Source organism: Gopherus flavomarginatus, chromosome 1 (assembly GCF_025201925.1).
Source record: "Gopherus flavomarginatus isolate rGopFla2 chromosome 1, rGopFla2.mat.asm, whole genome shotgun sequence".
Lineage (NCBI taxonomy): Eukaryota > Metazoa > Chordata > Testudines > Testudinidae > Gopherus > Gopherus flavomarginatus.
The window spans coordinates 219,106,461-219,123,491 of NC_066617.1; the positions used below are offsets into that span (position 1 = coordinate 219,106,461).

General features: G+C 42.8%; 1 protein-coding gene across 11 annotated transcripts in view; it reads left to right on the forward strand.

Annotated features, from left to right (window-relative positions):
- DMD (dystrophin) overlaps positions 1–17,031 on the forward strand; it is a 2,125,007-nt gene that overhangs the window by 930,503 nt on the left and 1,177,473 nt on the right. For all 11 annotated transcript variants that reach the window (XM_050936430.1, XM_050936437.1, XM_050936440.1 and 8 more), the window contains one exon: positions 1,327–1,488. In XM_050936430.1, coding sequence (XP_050792387.1) covers positions 1,327–1,488 — 162 coding nt within the window. The remainder of the gene's footprint in view (positions 1–1,326; positions 1,489–17,031) is intronic.

Genomic DNA, 17,031 nt, shown 5'->3' on the forward strand with positions numbered 1-17,031 from the left:
CAAAACACTAGCTGATTGTCTGATAGATATTTCAAACCTTTTTGACAAAAAGACATTGAGTCCTAACAACTGAAGGTAGCTATGGAGTCAGAATAAAATGCAACTATCCTTTGCTCGGCAAACAAATCTGTGTTTGGTGTGAACACCCACATCCCAGGACCAGACAACATTGTAGTCCACCTCAATGCTCTCTTACTTCTCCTTTAATTCATAATTTACAAGGAAAGTTAGTCACTGTTATATTATGGGTAGCAATATAGCTGGACTTGCACACAGAAAAGCTAATGATCTCAAACAAAGACTGGGATCATTGTTCTTTGTCTCATATTTGTAGCATGGCATGGAAAAGATTAGGCCCCATTGTAGTAGGCACTGAAGAAATATATACCAAGGGTATGGGGTCCTTGCCTTGAAGAGTTTACAATCGAAGTTCAATATGGAAGACTACAAGTGGGTGTAACAAACAGAAGGAGATGGAGAGATAATTACAAACAGTGTAATAAGCACCAGTCACAGCTTACCAGCCGGTTTATCAAGTGTTTTGTAGGCATAATGGCATATATGGGTTGTAAGGGAAGTTTTGAAGGAGAGTGCTTTTCTCGAAATTTGACAAGCATCGTTATACTTTCTCCCATGTTGCCCCTTATGCTTGGAAGGCATTCCCCTGGGCTATTACATTACTGTCTTTTAATCTTTCCTTAAAATCTACTTTTGGATTTATACCTAGAAAACACTTGGCAATGATCAACCAGCTGGAGTTTGCATCAGGGTAGAAGAGATTATATAGGATGAGGATAAACCACAAAGGGCCTTAAAAATGAAGAGAAGGATTCAATCGTCCTTTCAGAGTTAGCATTCCTACTCCAGGAAACTATTTATATTTCACATGTGAGTGTTCCTTCTTGAGAGATTTTATTCCTCTCACTTGCTGGAATGGATTATCTTGGATTGGATTGTGATGACAGTAACCCCATTCTGAGTAAACAAAATCTCTTGAAGTATATAATGAGATCAGGAGGCCCATCAGGCTTCTGTGTGGAACACTGCATCAGGGAGGATGGTTTTATTTCACAGTTTTTCTGTCTCCTCTTCACTCTAGCTTTGGCTTTTAGGGGTCCTTCAAACCTTAGAGTTTTTCTGTGCAAATTCTTTTAACAAGAGCTGAATGGGTGGTAAAAAGACGCGAAATTTATCTTACAAAAAGGTGGCTGTGAAAGAGTCAGGAGCACTAATTTATACTGCAGCCAATGCTTATGAGAAAAAATATTGTGACTGTACATTTTCTATGAATTATGTATGTGTTTGTTTATTTGTTGTTGTCTTTAGGCTGTGAGAAGACAAAAGGTTCTTGAACAGAGTATCCAGTCAGCCCAGGAAATTGACAAAACTCTTCGCTTGATCCAAGAGTCTCTTGCCTTCATTGACAGACAATTAACAGCCTACATTGCAGAGAGAGTTGATGCTGCACAAGTCCCTCAGGAAGCACAAGTAAGTTACATGTGGGTTAATGGTCTTGAATTGATTTGTTAATCACACTGAATTTCTGAATCACTGAAGAGTGGTGGGCTTTCTGTCTCTTTTTTAAATAAGAGGTTTAGAATTTTTGCAATGCTCTAAATTAAAAAGAGGAACTTGCAACAGGTTTTTATGGATAGATATAGTTTAGATAGCAGTATTACTGGAAATGGGCCACCTTGATTGCACTGGCCTCGTTAGCACTACAAAAGTAATTTTCCCTCCCTTGGTATTCACCCCTTCTTGTCAACTGTTGAGAATAGGCCACTTCCACCTTAACTGAATTGGCTCCTTAGCACTGACACCCCCCCCCCACACACACACACACTTGGTAAGGCATCTCGCATCTTTTCATGTGCTATAATATATAGTCTCCTTACTGTATTTTTCACTCCATCTATTTGATGAAGTGGGTTTTAGCCCACAAAAGCTTATGCCCAAATAAATTCCTTAGTCTGTAAGATGCCACAAGGACTCCTCATTATTTTTATTTAAAGGGGGTTGTTTATGTACCAATAAAATCATACTTTCAACTTCTTCACCTGTGGCTATCCAGATGATTTAAAGAACCTTAATGTCATGAAAGATTATGCAGTAATGTTAAAATGGCAATGAAAAACAAAGTGGCTATTTAAAATCCAATCTTTCTTATGCCAGAATTTACTCATCATCTTTTTATTTTTAGTTGGTTTATTTGTAAAGCCAATTAGATGGCATATGGATTGCTACTGAATTATCTAATCACAGGTACTGTGGTTAATTGTTACTTTGATTTACATAAATATCCTTACATTTTAGTTCTTCAGTTCAGACAAGTTTAAAAGAAAATCATCCTTTCCTTCCCCTCGTACAACTTATTTGTTCAGGCTTTAAACCTAGAGCATATTTACCATATCTAACACCAGTTTGCACTTTTCAACTATTTTCACTATAACATCTATCCATAGCCCTGTTTAAAAACAAAACAAAAAAAGTAAGTTGAAATAAAGCCCGCTACTCCTAATACCGAAGTATTCAAATTGTACTATAGGAAATCAAATAGCTTTTCAGGTGATTAGATATTTAATAAAAAGTATGATAATATCAGGATAAAATAATATGGAAAAGTATGTATGGATTGTAAGGATTTGTAAGGCTACTGCCAATTACACTTTCTGTTGGAAATAGTGATTCCTAAGTACAGAAGTCTGGCAGGGAGAAGTTTGAAGAGTTGGTCTCAGATACAGACAAAAATGGAGAAAAGACATAGTGGGCCTGATTTCACATGTCCTGAGCTCCCACTGAAGTCAAAAGGAGATGCGGTTCCACCACAACTCTGGAAATCAGGCCCTGTGTCTTTTATATTAAGAAAATAATTTTAAAAAGTTAAAAATTCCATGTATAATTTAAAACCAAAAACAAATATTTAGACAATACCAGGCCTTATTCTGCCCTCAGCCTAATTGTACACTGTTATAATTACTGACTCCAGTTGAGTTGTTCCCATCTTACACCAGTGTAAAAGTAGAGTCAGGCTTAAATGATTTATTCCTCATGTGTCAAATTTCAGTCCTAAACTATAGTATTTACCCACTACTGTCCCTTTAAATTTGTTGTTCTTCCTCCTAAAACTTTGATCAACATAGAGTATTATCAGGTAACTCAGGGCTTAAACCTGCCTTTGTCAAGGGAGCATTGGTATGATTTTCATCTTCGAAATCTATTTCTCTAAAGATTAGCAGTTTAGGAAACATTCAGTACTGTCTGTTTGATATTGCTGTTTCTAGACCTTTTCAAAAATATGCTCTGATAAAAAGAAATTGTAATGTATACGTCCTTTAGAAACTGGCACAGATGCATGCACAGATGTAGTATTGATGATGATTCAGGTTGTATATAAGAAGCAATATTTCAATAGTTTAACCACTGAATCAGGGTAACACCCAACCAACCAAAATTTAAGCTGGAATATTTTGGATACATGGGCAAACTCCTTTTTTTTCCTCAAAAATATTTGTATTGCATATGGATTTATTGCTTCATGTCTGATGTTGAATTCACCTAATGGTAATAGGTGTGAAATCAAACAACCCAGCATTTGTTAACTCTTTCCCCTTCACAATTTTGTTTTAAGATGCAGGTAAAATCTTTTGAGGAAACCAAGTTCTCATCAGAACAGATTGAACTCAAATATTACTGTTCTCTTAAGCTCAGTCTGAAGTTCCTTAAAATCCTTATAGGAAAATAAAATGTACAATTGACATAACCTTAGTCCCAGATTTGGACCTTAGCGTCCAAAATATGGGGGTTAGCATGAAAACCTCCAAGCTTAGTTACCTGCTTGGACCTGGTACCTGCTGCCACCACCCAAAAAATTAGAGTGTTTTGGGGCACTCTGGTCCCCCTGAAAAACCTTTCCTGGGGACCCCAAGACCCAAATCCCTTGAGTCTCACAACAAAGGGAAATAATCCTTTTTCCCTTCCCCCCTCCAGGTGCTCCTGGAGAGATACACAGACACAAGCTCTGTGAATCCAAACAGAGTGAATCTCCCTCTCTGTTCCCAATCCTGGAAACAAAAAGTACTTTCCTATTCCCCCAGAGGAAATGCAAAGTCAGGCTAGCAATCCAACACACAAATCTCCCCTTGATTTCTTCCTCCCACCAATTCCCTGGTGAGTACAGACTCAATTTCCCTGAAGTAAAGAAAAACTCCAACAGGTCTTAAAAGAAAGCTTTATATAAAAAGAAAGAAAAATAAGTACAAATGTTCTCTCTGTATTAAGATGATACAACACAGGGTCAATTGCTTAAAAGAATATTGAATAAACAGCCTTATTCAAAAAGAATACAAATCAAAGCACTCCAGCACTTATATTCATGCAAATACCAAAGAAAAGAAACCATATAACTTACTATCTGATCTCTTTGTCCTTACACTTGGAAACAGAAGACTAGAAAAATAGAACTACTTCTCCAAAGCTCAGAGAAAGCAGGCAGCCAGAAACAAAGACACAGACACTCAATTCCCTCCACCCAAAGTTGAAAAAATCCAGTTTCCTGATTGGTCCTCTGGTCAGGTGCTTCAGGTGAAAGAGACATTAACCCTTAGCTATCTGTTTATGACACGCCCCCCAAATTGCAGACAGTGGGGAAGCTCACTGGCGGCGATTTCCTTCGAGAACTTGCAAATAAACAGATTAATACAACACATGCACCTTTACATATACTACTAAGTATATAACTAACAGACTTCTACATTTTAAGAAAACTTTTTAACTACTGAATTCTGGGAAACTCTCACGGGAGAGTGCATCAGCTACTTTGTTAGAAGCTCCTGTGATGTGTTGAATTTCAAAATCAAAATCTTGGAGAGCTAAACTCCAACGAAGAAGTTTCTTGTTGTTCCCCTTGGCAGTATGAAGCCACTTTAGTGCAGCATGGTCAGTTTGTAGTTGGAACCGCCGTCCCCAAACATATGGGCGTAGCTTTTCCAGGGCGTACACAATGGCATAGCATTCCTTCTCACTGACTGACCAGTGACTTTCCCTCTCAGACAGTTTCTTGCTGAGAAACACGACAGGATGGAAGTTGTGATCTGTTGCTTCCTGCATGAGCACTGCTCCTATACCACGCTCAGATGCATCTGTGGTTACTAGGAATGGCTTGTCAAAATCCGGGGCCCTGAGCACAGGGTCCGACATGAGCGTTGCCTTAAGTTGGGTAAAGGCCTTTTGACACTCATCAGTCCACTTAACTGCATTTGGCTGGGTCTTTTTGGTCAGGTCGGTCAGTGGGGCAGCGATTTGGCTGTAGTGTGGTACAAATCGCCTGTAGTATCCGGCCAAGCCTAAGAAGGATTGGACCTGCTTCTTGGACCGTGGGACAGGCCACTTTTGGATAGCATCTACCTTGGCCTGTAGGGGGTTTATGGTTCCTCGACCCACCTGGTGCCCCAGGTAAGTCACTCTGTTTTGGCCTATTTGACACTTTTTGGCCTTAACAGTTAGTCCTGCCTGCCTGATGCGCTCAAAGACCTTTTCCAGGTGTAGTAGGTGTTCGGGCCAGGAGTCTGAAAAAATGGCCACATCATCGAGGTAGGCAACTGCAAATTCTCCCAGTCCAGCTAGTAGACCATCTACCAGCCTCTGGAAGGTGGCGGGTGCATTTCGAAGGCCGAAAGGAAGGACATTGAATTCATACACCCCCGCATGGGTGACGAATGCTGACCTCTCCTTGGCAGGTTCATTTAGCGGTACTTGCCAGTACCCCTTGGTTAAGTCTATTGTAGAGATGAACTGGGCACGTCCCAACTTTTCCAATAGCTCATCGGTACGTGGCATTGGATAGTTGTCCGGACGAGTTACAGCATTTAGCTTACGGTAGTCCACGCAAAAGCGTATTTCCCCATCTGGTTTGGGTACCAGAACCACTGGAGATGCCCATGCACTGGTAGATGAGCGGATTATACCCATCTGTAGCATGTTCTGGATCTCCCGTTCTATAGCAGCTTGGGCATGAGGAGACACTCGGTAGGGTGGGGTTCTGATTGGGTGAGCATTACCTGTATGAATGGAGTGGTATGCCCGTTCAGTCCGTCCTGGGGTGGCTGAGAACAATGGGGCGAAGCTAGTGCACAGCTCCTTGATTTGTTGCCGCTGCAGACGTTTCAGGGTGGTTGAGAGGTTCACCTCTTCCACGCCACCGTCTTTTTTCCCGTCGTAGTAGACACCGTCAGGCCACTCAGCATCATCTCCCTGGACTGTAAACTGACAAACCTGTAAGTCTCTGGAATAGAAGGGCTTGAGAGAATTAACATGGTACACTTTAGGCTTTAGTGAGGAATTGGGAAATGCTATGAGGTAGTTTACAGCTCCCAGGCGCTCTTGGACCGTGAATGGCCCTTCCCATGATGCTTCCATCTTATGGGCCTGTTGCGCCTTCAAGACCATAACCTGGTCTCCTACCTTGAAGGACCGATCTCTGGCATGTCTGTCATACCAGGCCTTTTGCTCTTCTTGAGCATCCTTTAGGTTCTCTTTAGCAAGGGCTAAAGAGTGTCGGAGGGTGCTTTGTAGGTTGCTTACAAAGTCCAGAATGTTAGTTCCTGGAGAAGGCGTAAACCCCTCCCATTGCTGCTTCACCAACTGTAATGGCCCCTTAACCTCGTGACCATACACAAGTTCAAATGGTGAAAACCCTAAACTGGGATGTGGTACAGCCCTGTAGGCAAACAGCAACTGCTGCAACACTAGGTCCCAATTATTGGAGAATTCGTTGATGAATTTTCGTATCATGGCCCCCAAAGTTCCATTGAACCTTTGCACCAGGCCATTGGTTTGATGGTGGTACGGGGTGGCAACCAAGTGATTCACCCCATGAGTTTCCCACAGTTTTTCCATGGTCCCTGCCAGGAAATTAGACCCTGAATCTGTAAGGATGTCAGAGGGCCAACCTACCCTGGCAAAGATGTCTGTTAGGGCCAGGCACACAGTGTTAGCCCTGGTGTTGCCTAGAGCGACTGCTTCTGGCCATCGGGTAGCAAAGTCCACTAAAGTCAGTACGTACTGCTTTCCTCTGGGCGTCTTTTTTGGGAAAGGGCCCAGAATATCCACAGCTACTCGCTGAAATGGGACCTCAATTATGGGGAGTGGCTGGAGAGGGGCCTTGACCTGGTCTTGAGGCTTTCCCACTCTTTGGCATACCTCACAAGACCGGACATACTTGGCAACGTCCTTGCCCATCCCCTCCCAGTGGAAGGACTTCCCCAACCGGTCCTTGGTTCTGTTCACCCCAGCATGGCCACTGGGATGATCATGGGCTAAGCTTAAGAGCTTCTCCCGGTACTTAGTTGGAACCACCAACTGTTTTTGCGGCTGCCATTCTTCCCGGTGTCCACCAGAAAGAATTTCCTTGTATAAAAGTCCTTGGTCTATAACAAACCGGGATCGATTAGAAGAGCTGAGAGGCGGTGGGGTGCTCCGTGCCGCCGCCCAAGCTTTCTGAAGGCTGTCATCTGCTTCCTGCTCAGTCTGGAACTGTTCCCTTGAGGCTGGGGTCACCAGTTCTTCCTCAGACTGTGGACTTGGGCTTGGTCCCTCTGGAAGCAATGTAGGTGATGGGGTTGTTTCCGTTGCTGGTGAACCGCTCTCCGCTGGTGCACCTGAGGGTATTTCAGGCTCTGGCTGAGCCTTTTGGGTATGGCTGTCTGTTGCTTCTGCCAGTTATGGCTCGCTGGCGCCCACTGGCGTTGAGTTTGAAGATGGGGTTGCAATCGCTGGTGCTGGTTGCTGTTCCAGTTCCGGGCCTGGGACTGGAGGTGCTGTGGCTGTTTCAGTGGTTGGCATGGAATCCGGGTCCACTACCTCTGTCTGGGTCTCTGGTAACACAGACGGGGCCTCTGTGGACGGCTCAGGAACAGGAATGGGTCTGGAAGCTTGCCTGGTTTGGCTACGTGTAACCATTCCCACTCTCTTGGCCCGCCTCACCTGGTTGGCCAAGTCTTCCCCCAGTAGCATGGGGATAGGATAATTGTCATAGACTGCAAAAGTCCACATTCCTGACCAGCCTTTGTACTGGACAGGCAGTTGAGCTGTAGGCAAGTCTACAGCTTGTGACATGAAGGGGTAAATTGTAACTTTGGCCTTTGGGTTGATGAATTTGGGGTCAACGAAGGATTGGTGGATAGCTGACACTTGTGCCCCCGTGTCTCTCCACGCAGTAACCTTCTTTCCGCCCACTCTCAAATTTTCCCTTCGCTCCAAGGGTATTTGAGAGGCATCCGGGCCTGGGGATCTTTGGTGTGATGGTGGTGTAATGAATTGCACTCGCATGGTGTTCTTGGGACACTTGGCCTAGATATGTCCCAGTTCATTACACTTAAAGCATCTTCCATCTGATGGGTCACTGGGCCGAGGTGAGTTACTGGAGACTGGTGAGGTTGAAGGGTAGGGTATCTGTGGCTTTACTTGGGTGGTATGTGGGGTCTTTGGCTGTCCTCGGTTGTAGGGTTTATGGTCTGTGTGCCCCCTGGGGTAATCGTTCCCCTTGACAGTAGCTTTCTTGCTTTTTGCCAGTTCCATCCATTTGGCTCCAATCTCCCCCGCCTCAGCGATATCTTTGGGATTTCCATCTTGTATGTACCGTGTGATGTCTTCAGGAACACCATCCAAGAACTGTTCCATTTGTATGAGGAGGTTTAGTTCTTCCGAGGTTTGAATGTTGTTTCCTGTTATCCAGGCCTCATAGTTTTTTGCAATGTAGTAGGCGTGTTTGGGAAATGACACCTCGGGTTTCCACTTTTGGGTTCTGAAGCGCCGACGGGCATGATCTGGGGTTATCCCCATCCTGTATCTGGCCTTGGTTAGAAAAAGTTTATAGTCATTCATTTGGTGCTTAGGCATTTCAGCTGCCACCTCTGCTAAAGGTCCACTGAGCTGTGACCTCAATTCTACCATGTACTGGTCTTCGGGGATGTTGTACCCAAGACAGGCTCTTTCAAAATTTTCCAAGAAGGCCTCGGTGTCATCCCCTGCCTTGTAGGTGGGAAATTTCCTGTGCTGTGGAGCAATATTTGGCGCCGGGTTGTTAGGGTTGGCTGGAGTCTGTTGCTTAGCCTTTTCTAATTCCATGGCCTGTTGGTGGGCTTCCCTCTGGAGTTCTATCTGTCTTCTGTGGGCTGCCTCTTCTTCTGCTTGCTTCCTTCTGTGGGCCACCTCTTCTTCTTCTTGCTTCCTTCTGTGGGCCAACTCTTCTTCTGCTTGCTTCCTTCGGTGGGCCACCTCTTCTTCTTCTATTTTTCTTTTGTGTGCTGCCTCTTTGATTTGTTCTTCTCTTTCTTTCATCTCCATTTGTCGCCTGTGTTCAGCTTCTTTGAATTGCTCTTCGGCCTTAATTTTTGCCTTAGAAGTCATGGTTCCTGTTTTCTTGTGTTGGGGTGCCCTCCGGTGTTTATCTTCTGAACTGCAGGTTCTCTGTTGCCTCCTGAAGTCTGCCTAGCAACAGTGCCTTTAGCTAATCTTCAATGTTAAGTAAACCTGAAAAACCACTTTATTTGCATGCCTATAGTGCTGGACTTGCCTCCTAATGGGAGGGCTATTGCATGACAAAAGACCCTCAACCGTTTCTTAATGGCTTCTCGCTTAACATGCAAGCCACAAACTGCCAGAGAGAGCAGAAAAAAAAATTCTCTCTGGTTCCCTTTTAAAACCAACTGTTTCTCTCTCTGCTAAAAAGCCCTTAGCAGAGAAAAGAAAAATATAATATTCCTACTGGCTTCTGGATTCTGTCTATATCCCACCCCTGCCACCATGACATAACCTTAGTCCCAGATTTGGACCTTAGCGTCCAAAATATGGGGGTTAGCATGAAAACCTCCAAGCTTAGTTACCTGCTTGGACCTGGTACCTGCTGCCACCACCCAAAAAATTAGAGTGTTTTGGGGCACTCTGGTCCCCCTGAAAAACCTTTCCTGGGGACCCCAAGACCCAAATCCCTTGAGTCTCACAACAAAGGGAAATAATCCTTTTTCCCTTCCCCCCTCCAGGTGCTCCTGGAGAGATACACAGACACAAGCTCTGTGAATCCAAACAGAGTGAATCTCCCTCTCTGTTCCCAATCCTGGAAACAAAAAGTACTTTCCTATTCCCCCAGAGGGAATGCAAAGTCAGGCTAGCAATCCAACACACAAATCTCCCCTTGATTTCTTCCTTCCACCAATTCCCTGGTGAGTACAGACTCAATTTCCCTGAAGTAAAGAAAAACTCCAACAGGTCTTAAAAGAAAGCTTTATATAAAAAGAAAGAAAAATAAGTACAAATGTTCTCTCTGTATTAAGATGATACAACACAGGGTCAATTGCTTAAAAGAATATTGAATAAACAGCCTTATTCAAAAAGAATACAAATCAAAGCACTCCAGCACTTATATTCATGCAAATACCAAAGAAAAGAAACCATATAACTTACTATCTGATCTCTTTGTCCTTACACTTGGAAACAGAAGACTAGAAAAATAGAACTACTTCTCCAAAGCTCAGAGAAAGCAGGCAGCCAGAAACAAAGACACAGACACTCAATTCCCTCCACCCAAAGTTGAAAAAATCCAGTTTCCTGATTGGTCCTCTGGTCAGGTGCTTCAGGTGAAAGAGACATTAACCCTTAGCTATCTGTTTATGACAACAATGCATTTTAAATGGGTAAATTAGCCTGATTCATCCCACCAGTGAATGGCAGGGCTAAGGTACTGGCTCATCTACTGAGGAGTCTCTGCTGGCACACCTTCTCAAAGAGATCAGAGCTTTTCCTTCATGATAGAACTCCCATGTCAAAGCAGTGGTTGTCCTGCTACCTGCCTTTCCTTTAGAGTAAATGCCCTTCTTTTTCCAGGGAAGGAGATAATTAATGAATGATGGTTAATCAAACCCAGAGACTATAAAATAAACTCTTCAGTAAAGTATGTTGCACTCCTAGAAAAAAACAGAAGGAATTTTAATCAGAAAGATGTCAAGATTTTTTTAATGTTTGGTTCCCAAATTCAAACCCTGGGCTAAAATTGAGAGGAAATTAAATGAAAGGCAGCGCCTCTTGTTAAACTAAAGGATTACTTTGATACATGCAGAGAGATGGCAAAAGAAAAGGGGAGTTTTCAGTGTTAAATATATGCCATTTGAGCCCTGCTTTGGATCACCTTTTGAATGCAAATTCCATGTGCTTCTTACTCCACCGTGTGGCACTGAGAATTTATGCTGTAGTACTGTTGCTGGGTAACAGACTACTTGCTGCCTGTCTCTCTCCACCTCCCACTGAAGATAGTGTATTCAAACACAGTAGCCTAACCACAGCCATTCAAAGAAATTAATGGGTTCAGATGCCTATAGGGCACAGTGATAAAACCCTATGTTGAAAGAGAAAAAAATAAGACAATTTTTACAAAATATATTCATGAAGAAGTCATTTCTGTGTATGCTTGACCTCAATATTCCACAATGACCTCTCTTTCATCTACATGAATATACAAAGGTTATTCAAGTACTAAAATCATTACCATGGGATTTTTCTCACCTCGTCTTTTTACGAACGCTCTTTCATTGTATGTTTTGCTTGTAGTACATGGAGTTCTTTTAAGTTTTGCTATTATAAAAAGAAAATCTATTGCAAATATAAAATTTGTGAGCTACTTAAAGTACTCATTCTGTAATAAACAGTCTACTTCTGAAAGAAATAAAAATACTTATGTGCTGCAGACTAATTTCTAGTTTTTTTAGTTGACATTTTTTATTATATAAACCAGTTCTCTAACAATTATAGCATGTTTTTTATTCCTCAGTTTATGCTGTTACTTTGGATTTTTCTTGCTAAATCCAATTATTAGATTTAATCCTCCAAAAACTTACATTATTGCATAAATTTGTGCTCATAGTTCCACAGAAGTTTCTGTATTTTAACTAATTGGTTGCAAGTTTTTTTTAATGTTAAAACTTTAGTTTTGGTTTCTAATAATTTTAAAAGAATTGTCCAGGTAATTAAAGATATGGCATTGTATAAATACTTAGCTTTTTTCATAGTACATATTCTGTTTAGTTCAAGAAGCAGTATGGCTTTTTATGACATATGAAAGAAGCATCTTCCTGGGTTCATCTAAACATTGCAAATATCTTGGAATAGGCTTGTCTATTTTTTCAGCCTGTGCACTTGTCTAAAATGCAGTGATAAAGACAAATGACCTACATGAAATTACTTAGTAAATGAAAGAGAGGCAGTAAGTATCATATACTGCTTTTCGGCTATTGTCCCTTCACATTCTGAAAGGGTAATATTTAGGTAATCATACTTAAATGCTGGTGTGCATTGAACTTCTGATTACATCTTAAGTAAGAGTGGTTATTCATATATTGTTAAAATACCCTTGTGCCTTGTACTGGAGCAATGCTAATGTGATGCCTTAATAGCAAAAGTTGTTGAGTTTTATGACATCTCATTTAATGAGGAACATGCCACACATCATTGACTACAGAGTCAGTGATTTAGGATAAAGAATACACCATGGTGTATGCAGCTGATAATGTTAAAGACATTAATATTATTTTCATGTTCTAAACATGGAGACTTATTTCATTGAGTTCTCTATGGAACACTAGTACTCAAAAGGGAACAGCTGATCTAAGCATCATTCTGAAATCCAAGCTCAGATTTTATTTGAGCAATTAGAATTTCTGCTTAGAATCCCGTTCTATATAGATTCTTATCAGGGCCGCCCGGGGGGGGGTGTCATAACTTAGTCCCAGATTTGGACCTTAGCGTCCAAAATATGGGGGTTAGCATAAAAACCTCCAAGCTTAGTTACTAGCTTGGACCTGGTACAGCTGCCACCACCCAAAAAATTAGAGTGTTTTGGGGCACTCTGGTCCCCCCAAAACCCTTCCCTGGGGACCACAAGACCCAAATCCCTTGAGTCTCACAACAAAGGGAAATAAACCTTTTCCCTTCCCCCCTCCAGGTGTTCCTGGAGAGAGACACAGAAGCAAGCTTCGTGAATCTAAACAGAGGGACTCCACCCTCCCCGTTCCCAGTCCTGGAGAACAGAATTACCGAGAGTTAATTTCTCTTTCACCCCTCACCCAGAGGGTATGCAAAGTCAGGCTAGTAAATCTAACACACACAGATTTCCCTCTGACTTCTTCCTCCCACCAATTCCCTGGTGAGTACAGACTCAATTTCCCTGGAGTTCCCCACTAAAGAAAAACTCCAACAGGTCTTAAAAAGAAAGCTTTATATAAAAAGAAAGAAAAATACATAAAAATGGTCTCTCTGTATTAAGGTGACAAATACAGGGTCAATTGCTTAAAAGAATATTGAATAAACAGCCTTATTCAAAAAGAATACAATTTAAAGCACTCCAGCAACTATAGACATGTAAATACAAAAGAAAAAACCATATAACTCACTATCTGATCTTTTTGTACTTACAACTGGGAAACAGAAGATTCGAAAGCAGGAAACAGAAATCACTCCTCATAGCTGAGAGAGAGGCAGACAGAAGACAAAGGACTCACACCCAAACTTCCCTCCATCCAGATCTGAAAAAAGTCTGGTTTCCTGATTGGTCCTCTGGTCAGGTGTTTCAGGAACTTCTTTCCAGGTGTAAGAACAGTAACCCTTAGCTATCTGTTTATGACACGCCCCCCAAATTGCAGACAGTGGGGAAGCTCACTGGCGGCGATTTCCTTCTAGAACTTTAAAATAAACAGATTAATACAACACATGCACCTTTACATATACCACTAAGTATATAACTAACAGACTTCTACATGGTGAGAACACTTTTTAACTACTGGATTCTGGGAAACTCTCACGGGAGAGTGCATCAGCTACTTTGTTAGAAGCTTCTGAGATGTGCTAGGCGTGTTTGGGAAATGACACATCTGGTTTCCACTTTTGGGTTCTGAAATGCCGACGGGCATGATCCGGGGTTATCCCCTTTCTGTATCTGGCCTTGGTTTGAAAAAGTTTATAGTCGTTCATGTTATCCTTAGGCATTTCAGCTGCCACTTCTGCTAAAGGTCCACTGAGCTGTGGCCTCAATTTTACCATGTACTGGTCTTTAGGGATGCTGTACCCAAGACAGGCTCTTTCAAAATTTTCCAAGAAGGCCTCAGTGTCATCACCTGCCTTGTAGGTGGGAAATTTCCTGTGCTGTGGAACCATAATTGGCGAAGGGTTGTTAGGATTGGCTGGCGCATGCAGCCCAGCTTGCGCTAAGTCCAGTTCATGTTTTCTCTGTTTTTCCTTCTCTTCACTTTCTTTTTGTTGTTTTTCCATTTCTCGGCGGTGGGCCATGTCTTCTTCTTCTTGTTTCCTTCTGTGGGCCACCTCTTCTTCTTCTAGTTTTCTTTTGTGGGCTGCCTCTTTGGCTGCTTGTTCTCTTTTGTAGGCTGCCAGTTTGATGCTTTCTTCCTTTTCTTTCAGCTCCACCTCTTTTTGTCTTTTTTCCAGTTGTCGCCTGTGTTCAGCTTCTTTGATTTGTGCTTTGGCCTCCATTTTTGTATTGGAAGGCATGGTTCCTGTTTTCTTGTGTTGGGGTGCCCTCCGGTGTTTGTTGTCTGAACTGCAGGTTCTCTGTTGCCTCCTGGGGTCTGCCTAGCAACAGTGCCTTTTTCCCTTTCTTCCTTTAGCTAGTCTTTTCAATGTAAAGTAAACCAGAAAAACCACTTTATTTGCATGTGTATAGTGCTGATAATGACTCTCAATGGGAGTGCTATTGTCACAAAAGACCCTTAATAGCTCCTTAATGGTTTCTTGCTTAATATGCAAGCCACAACTGCCAGAGAGAGCAGAAAAAAAAATTCTCTCTGGTTCCCTTTTAAACCCAAACTGTTTCTCTCTGCTAAAAAGCCCCTAGCAGAGAAAAGAAAAATATAATATTCCTACTGGCTTCTGGATTGTATCTATCTCACCACTGCCACTCATGTCATAACTTAGTCCCAGATTTGGACCTTAGCGTCCAAAATATGGGGGTTAGCATAAAAACCTCCAAGCTTAGTTACTAGCTTGGACCTGGTACAGCTGCCACCACCCAAAAAATTAGAGTGTTTTGGGGCACTCTGGTCCCCCCAAAACCCTTCCCTGGGGACCCCAAGACCCAAATCCCTTGAGTCTCACAACAAAGGGAAATAAACCTTTTCCCTTCCCCCCTCCAGGTGTTCCTGGAGAGAGACACAGAAGCAAGCTTCGTGAATCTAAACAGAGAGACTCCACCCTCCCTGTTCCCAGTCCTGGAGAACAGAATTACCGAGAGTTAATTTCTCTTTCACCCCTCACCCAGAGTGTATGCAAAGTCAGGCTAGTAAATCTAACACACACAGATTTCCCTCTGACTTCTTCCTCCCACCAGTTCCCTGGTGAGTACAGACTCAATTTCCCTGGAGTTCCCCACTAAAGAAAAACTCCAACAGGTCTTAGAAAGAAAGCTTTATATAAAAAGAAAGAAAAATACATAAAAATGGTCTCTCTGTATTAAGGTGACAAATACAGGGTCAATTGCTTAAAAGAATATTGAATAAACAGCCTTATTCAAAAAGAATACAATTTAAAGCACTCCAGCAACTATAGACATGTAAATACAAAAGAAAAAACCATATAACTCACTATCTGATCTTTTTATACTTACAACTGGGAAACAGAAGATTCGAAAGCAGGAAACAGAAATCACTCCTCATAGCTGAGAGAGAGGCAGACAGAAGACAAAGGACTCATACCCAAACTTCCCTCCACCCAGATCTGAAAAAAGTCTGGTTTCCTGATTGGTCCTCTGGTCAGGTGTTTCAGGAACTTCTTTCCAGGTGTAAGAACATTAACCCTTAGCTATCTGTTTATGACAGGGGGCAAATGGGGCAATTTGCCCCGGGCCCCGCAGGGGCCCCCACGAGAATTTTTTGGGGCCCCTGGAGTGGGATCCTTCATTCGCTCCAGGGACCCCAGAAAACTCTCGAGGGGCCCGGGCCCCCGGAGCTTCTTTGCTGGCAGTGGGTCCTTCCACTCCAGGGCAGAAGGACCTCTAGCTGCCGAATTACCACCAAAGCGAGACCCGCCGCGGAAGCACAGCCGGGTCTCAGCAGTGATTTGACAGCGGGGGGGCCTTCTGTTCCGCGACCCACTGCCGAAGTGCCCCGAACACCTGGCTGCGCTTCGGCGGCGGGTCCCACTTTGGTGGTAATTCGGCGGCGGGGAGCTCCTGCCACGGGTCTTCAGGGCACTTCGGCGTCAGTCTCGGAGCGGAAGGACCCCCCGCCGCCAAATTACTGCCGAAGTGGGGGTGCCCGCCGCCAAAGACCCCAGGCCCCCGGAATCCTCTGGGCGGCCCTGATTCTTATGTTGTCCTTATCACCACAGTATGTATATGCCTTACAATAGTGTGTTAAGTAATGTGACTGATATCAGTCATGTGTGGTTTGTTCTTTCTGTCATCTTCACAGAGGTATAGGTCTGTGTGAAGGTAGTGATTTGTTTTGATAGGGTTTTATTTGGGGGGAGGAGGGTAATATGCATGTTACTATATGTTTGTGTTAGAGAAGGCACAGTGGAAGGAGTGCACCTTGCATTTGAAGTGAAAGTCAGTGAATTAGTGATAGTCCTTAGTTCCTGTGGGAGTGTGTGTCATCGTTGGACTGGCCCCCCCAAAAAGCAGAAAGGTAGAAAATGTGCTATGTTGCATTTCATTTTTTATTCGTAATTTACATAAATTTCCACTTCTATATAAATTATAAGCATTGAGTATAATCTGCTGTTAGATCAGTCTGTGGAGGAAAAAGTTTAGTTTAGAGTTTAGTATAGAAGCGATCAAGCCACGACAGGCAGAACCTGCCTTCATTCATTCATGTTTGAGTAGGCCTTGAGGAGTATCTTTTGCTAAAGTCTCACTTTCACTTGGATTTATAGTTGTGACTGCAAGATTGAAATTAGCTATGTTGTCTAATGACTAATGCTGAAGTTTAGTGCAAAGACACTGGAAAGTATAGATAATATGATTAAACAGCGTTCAGA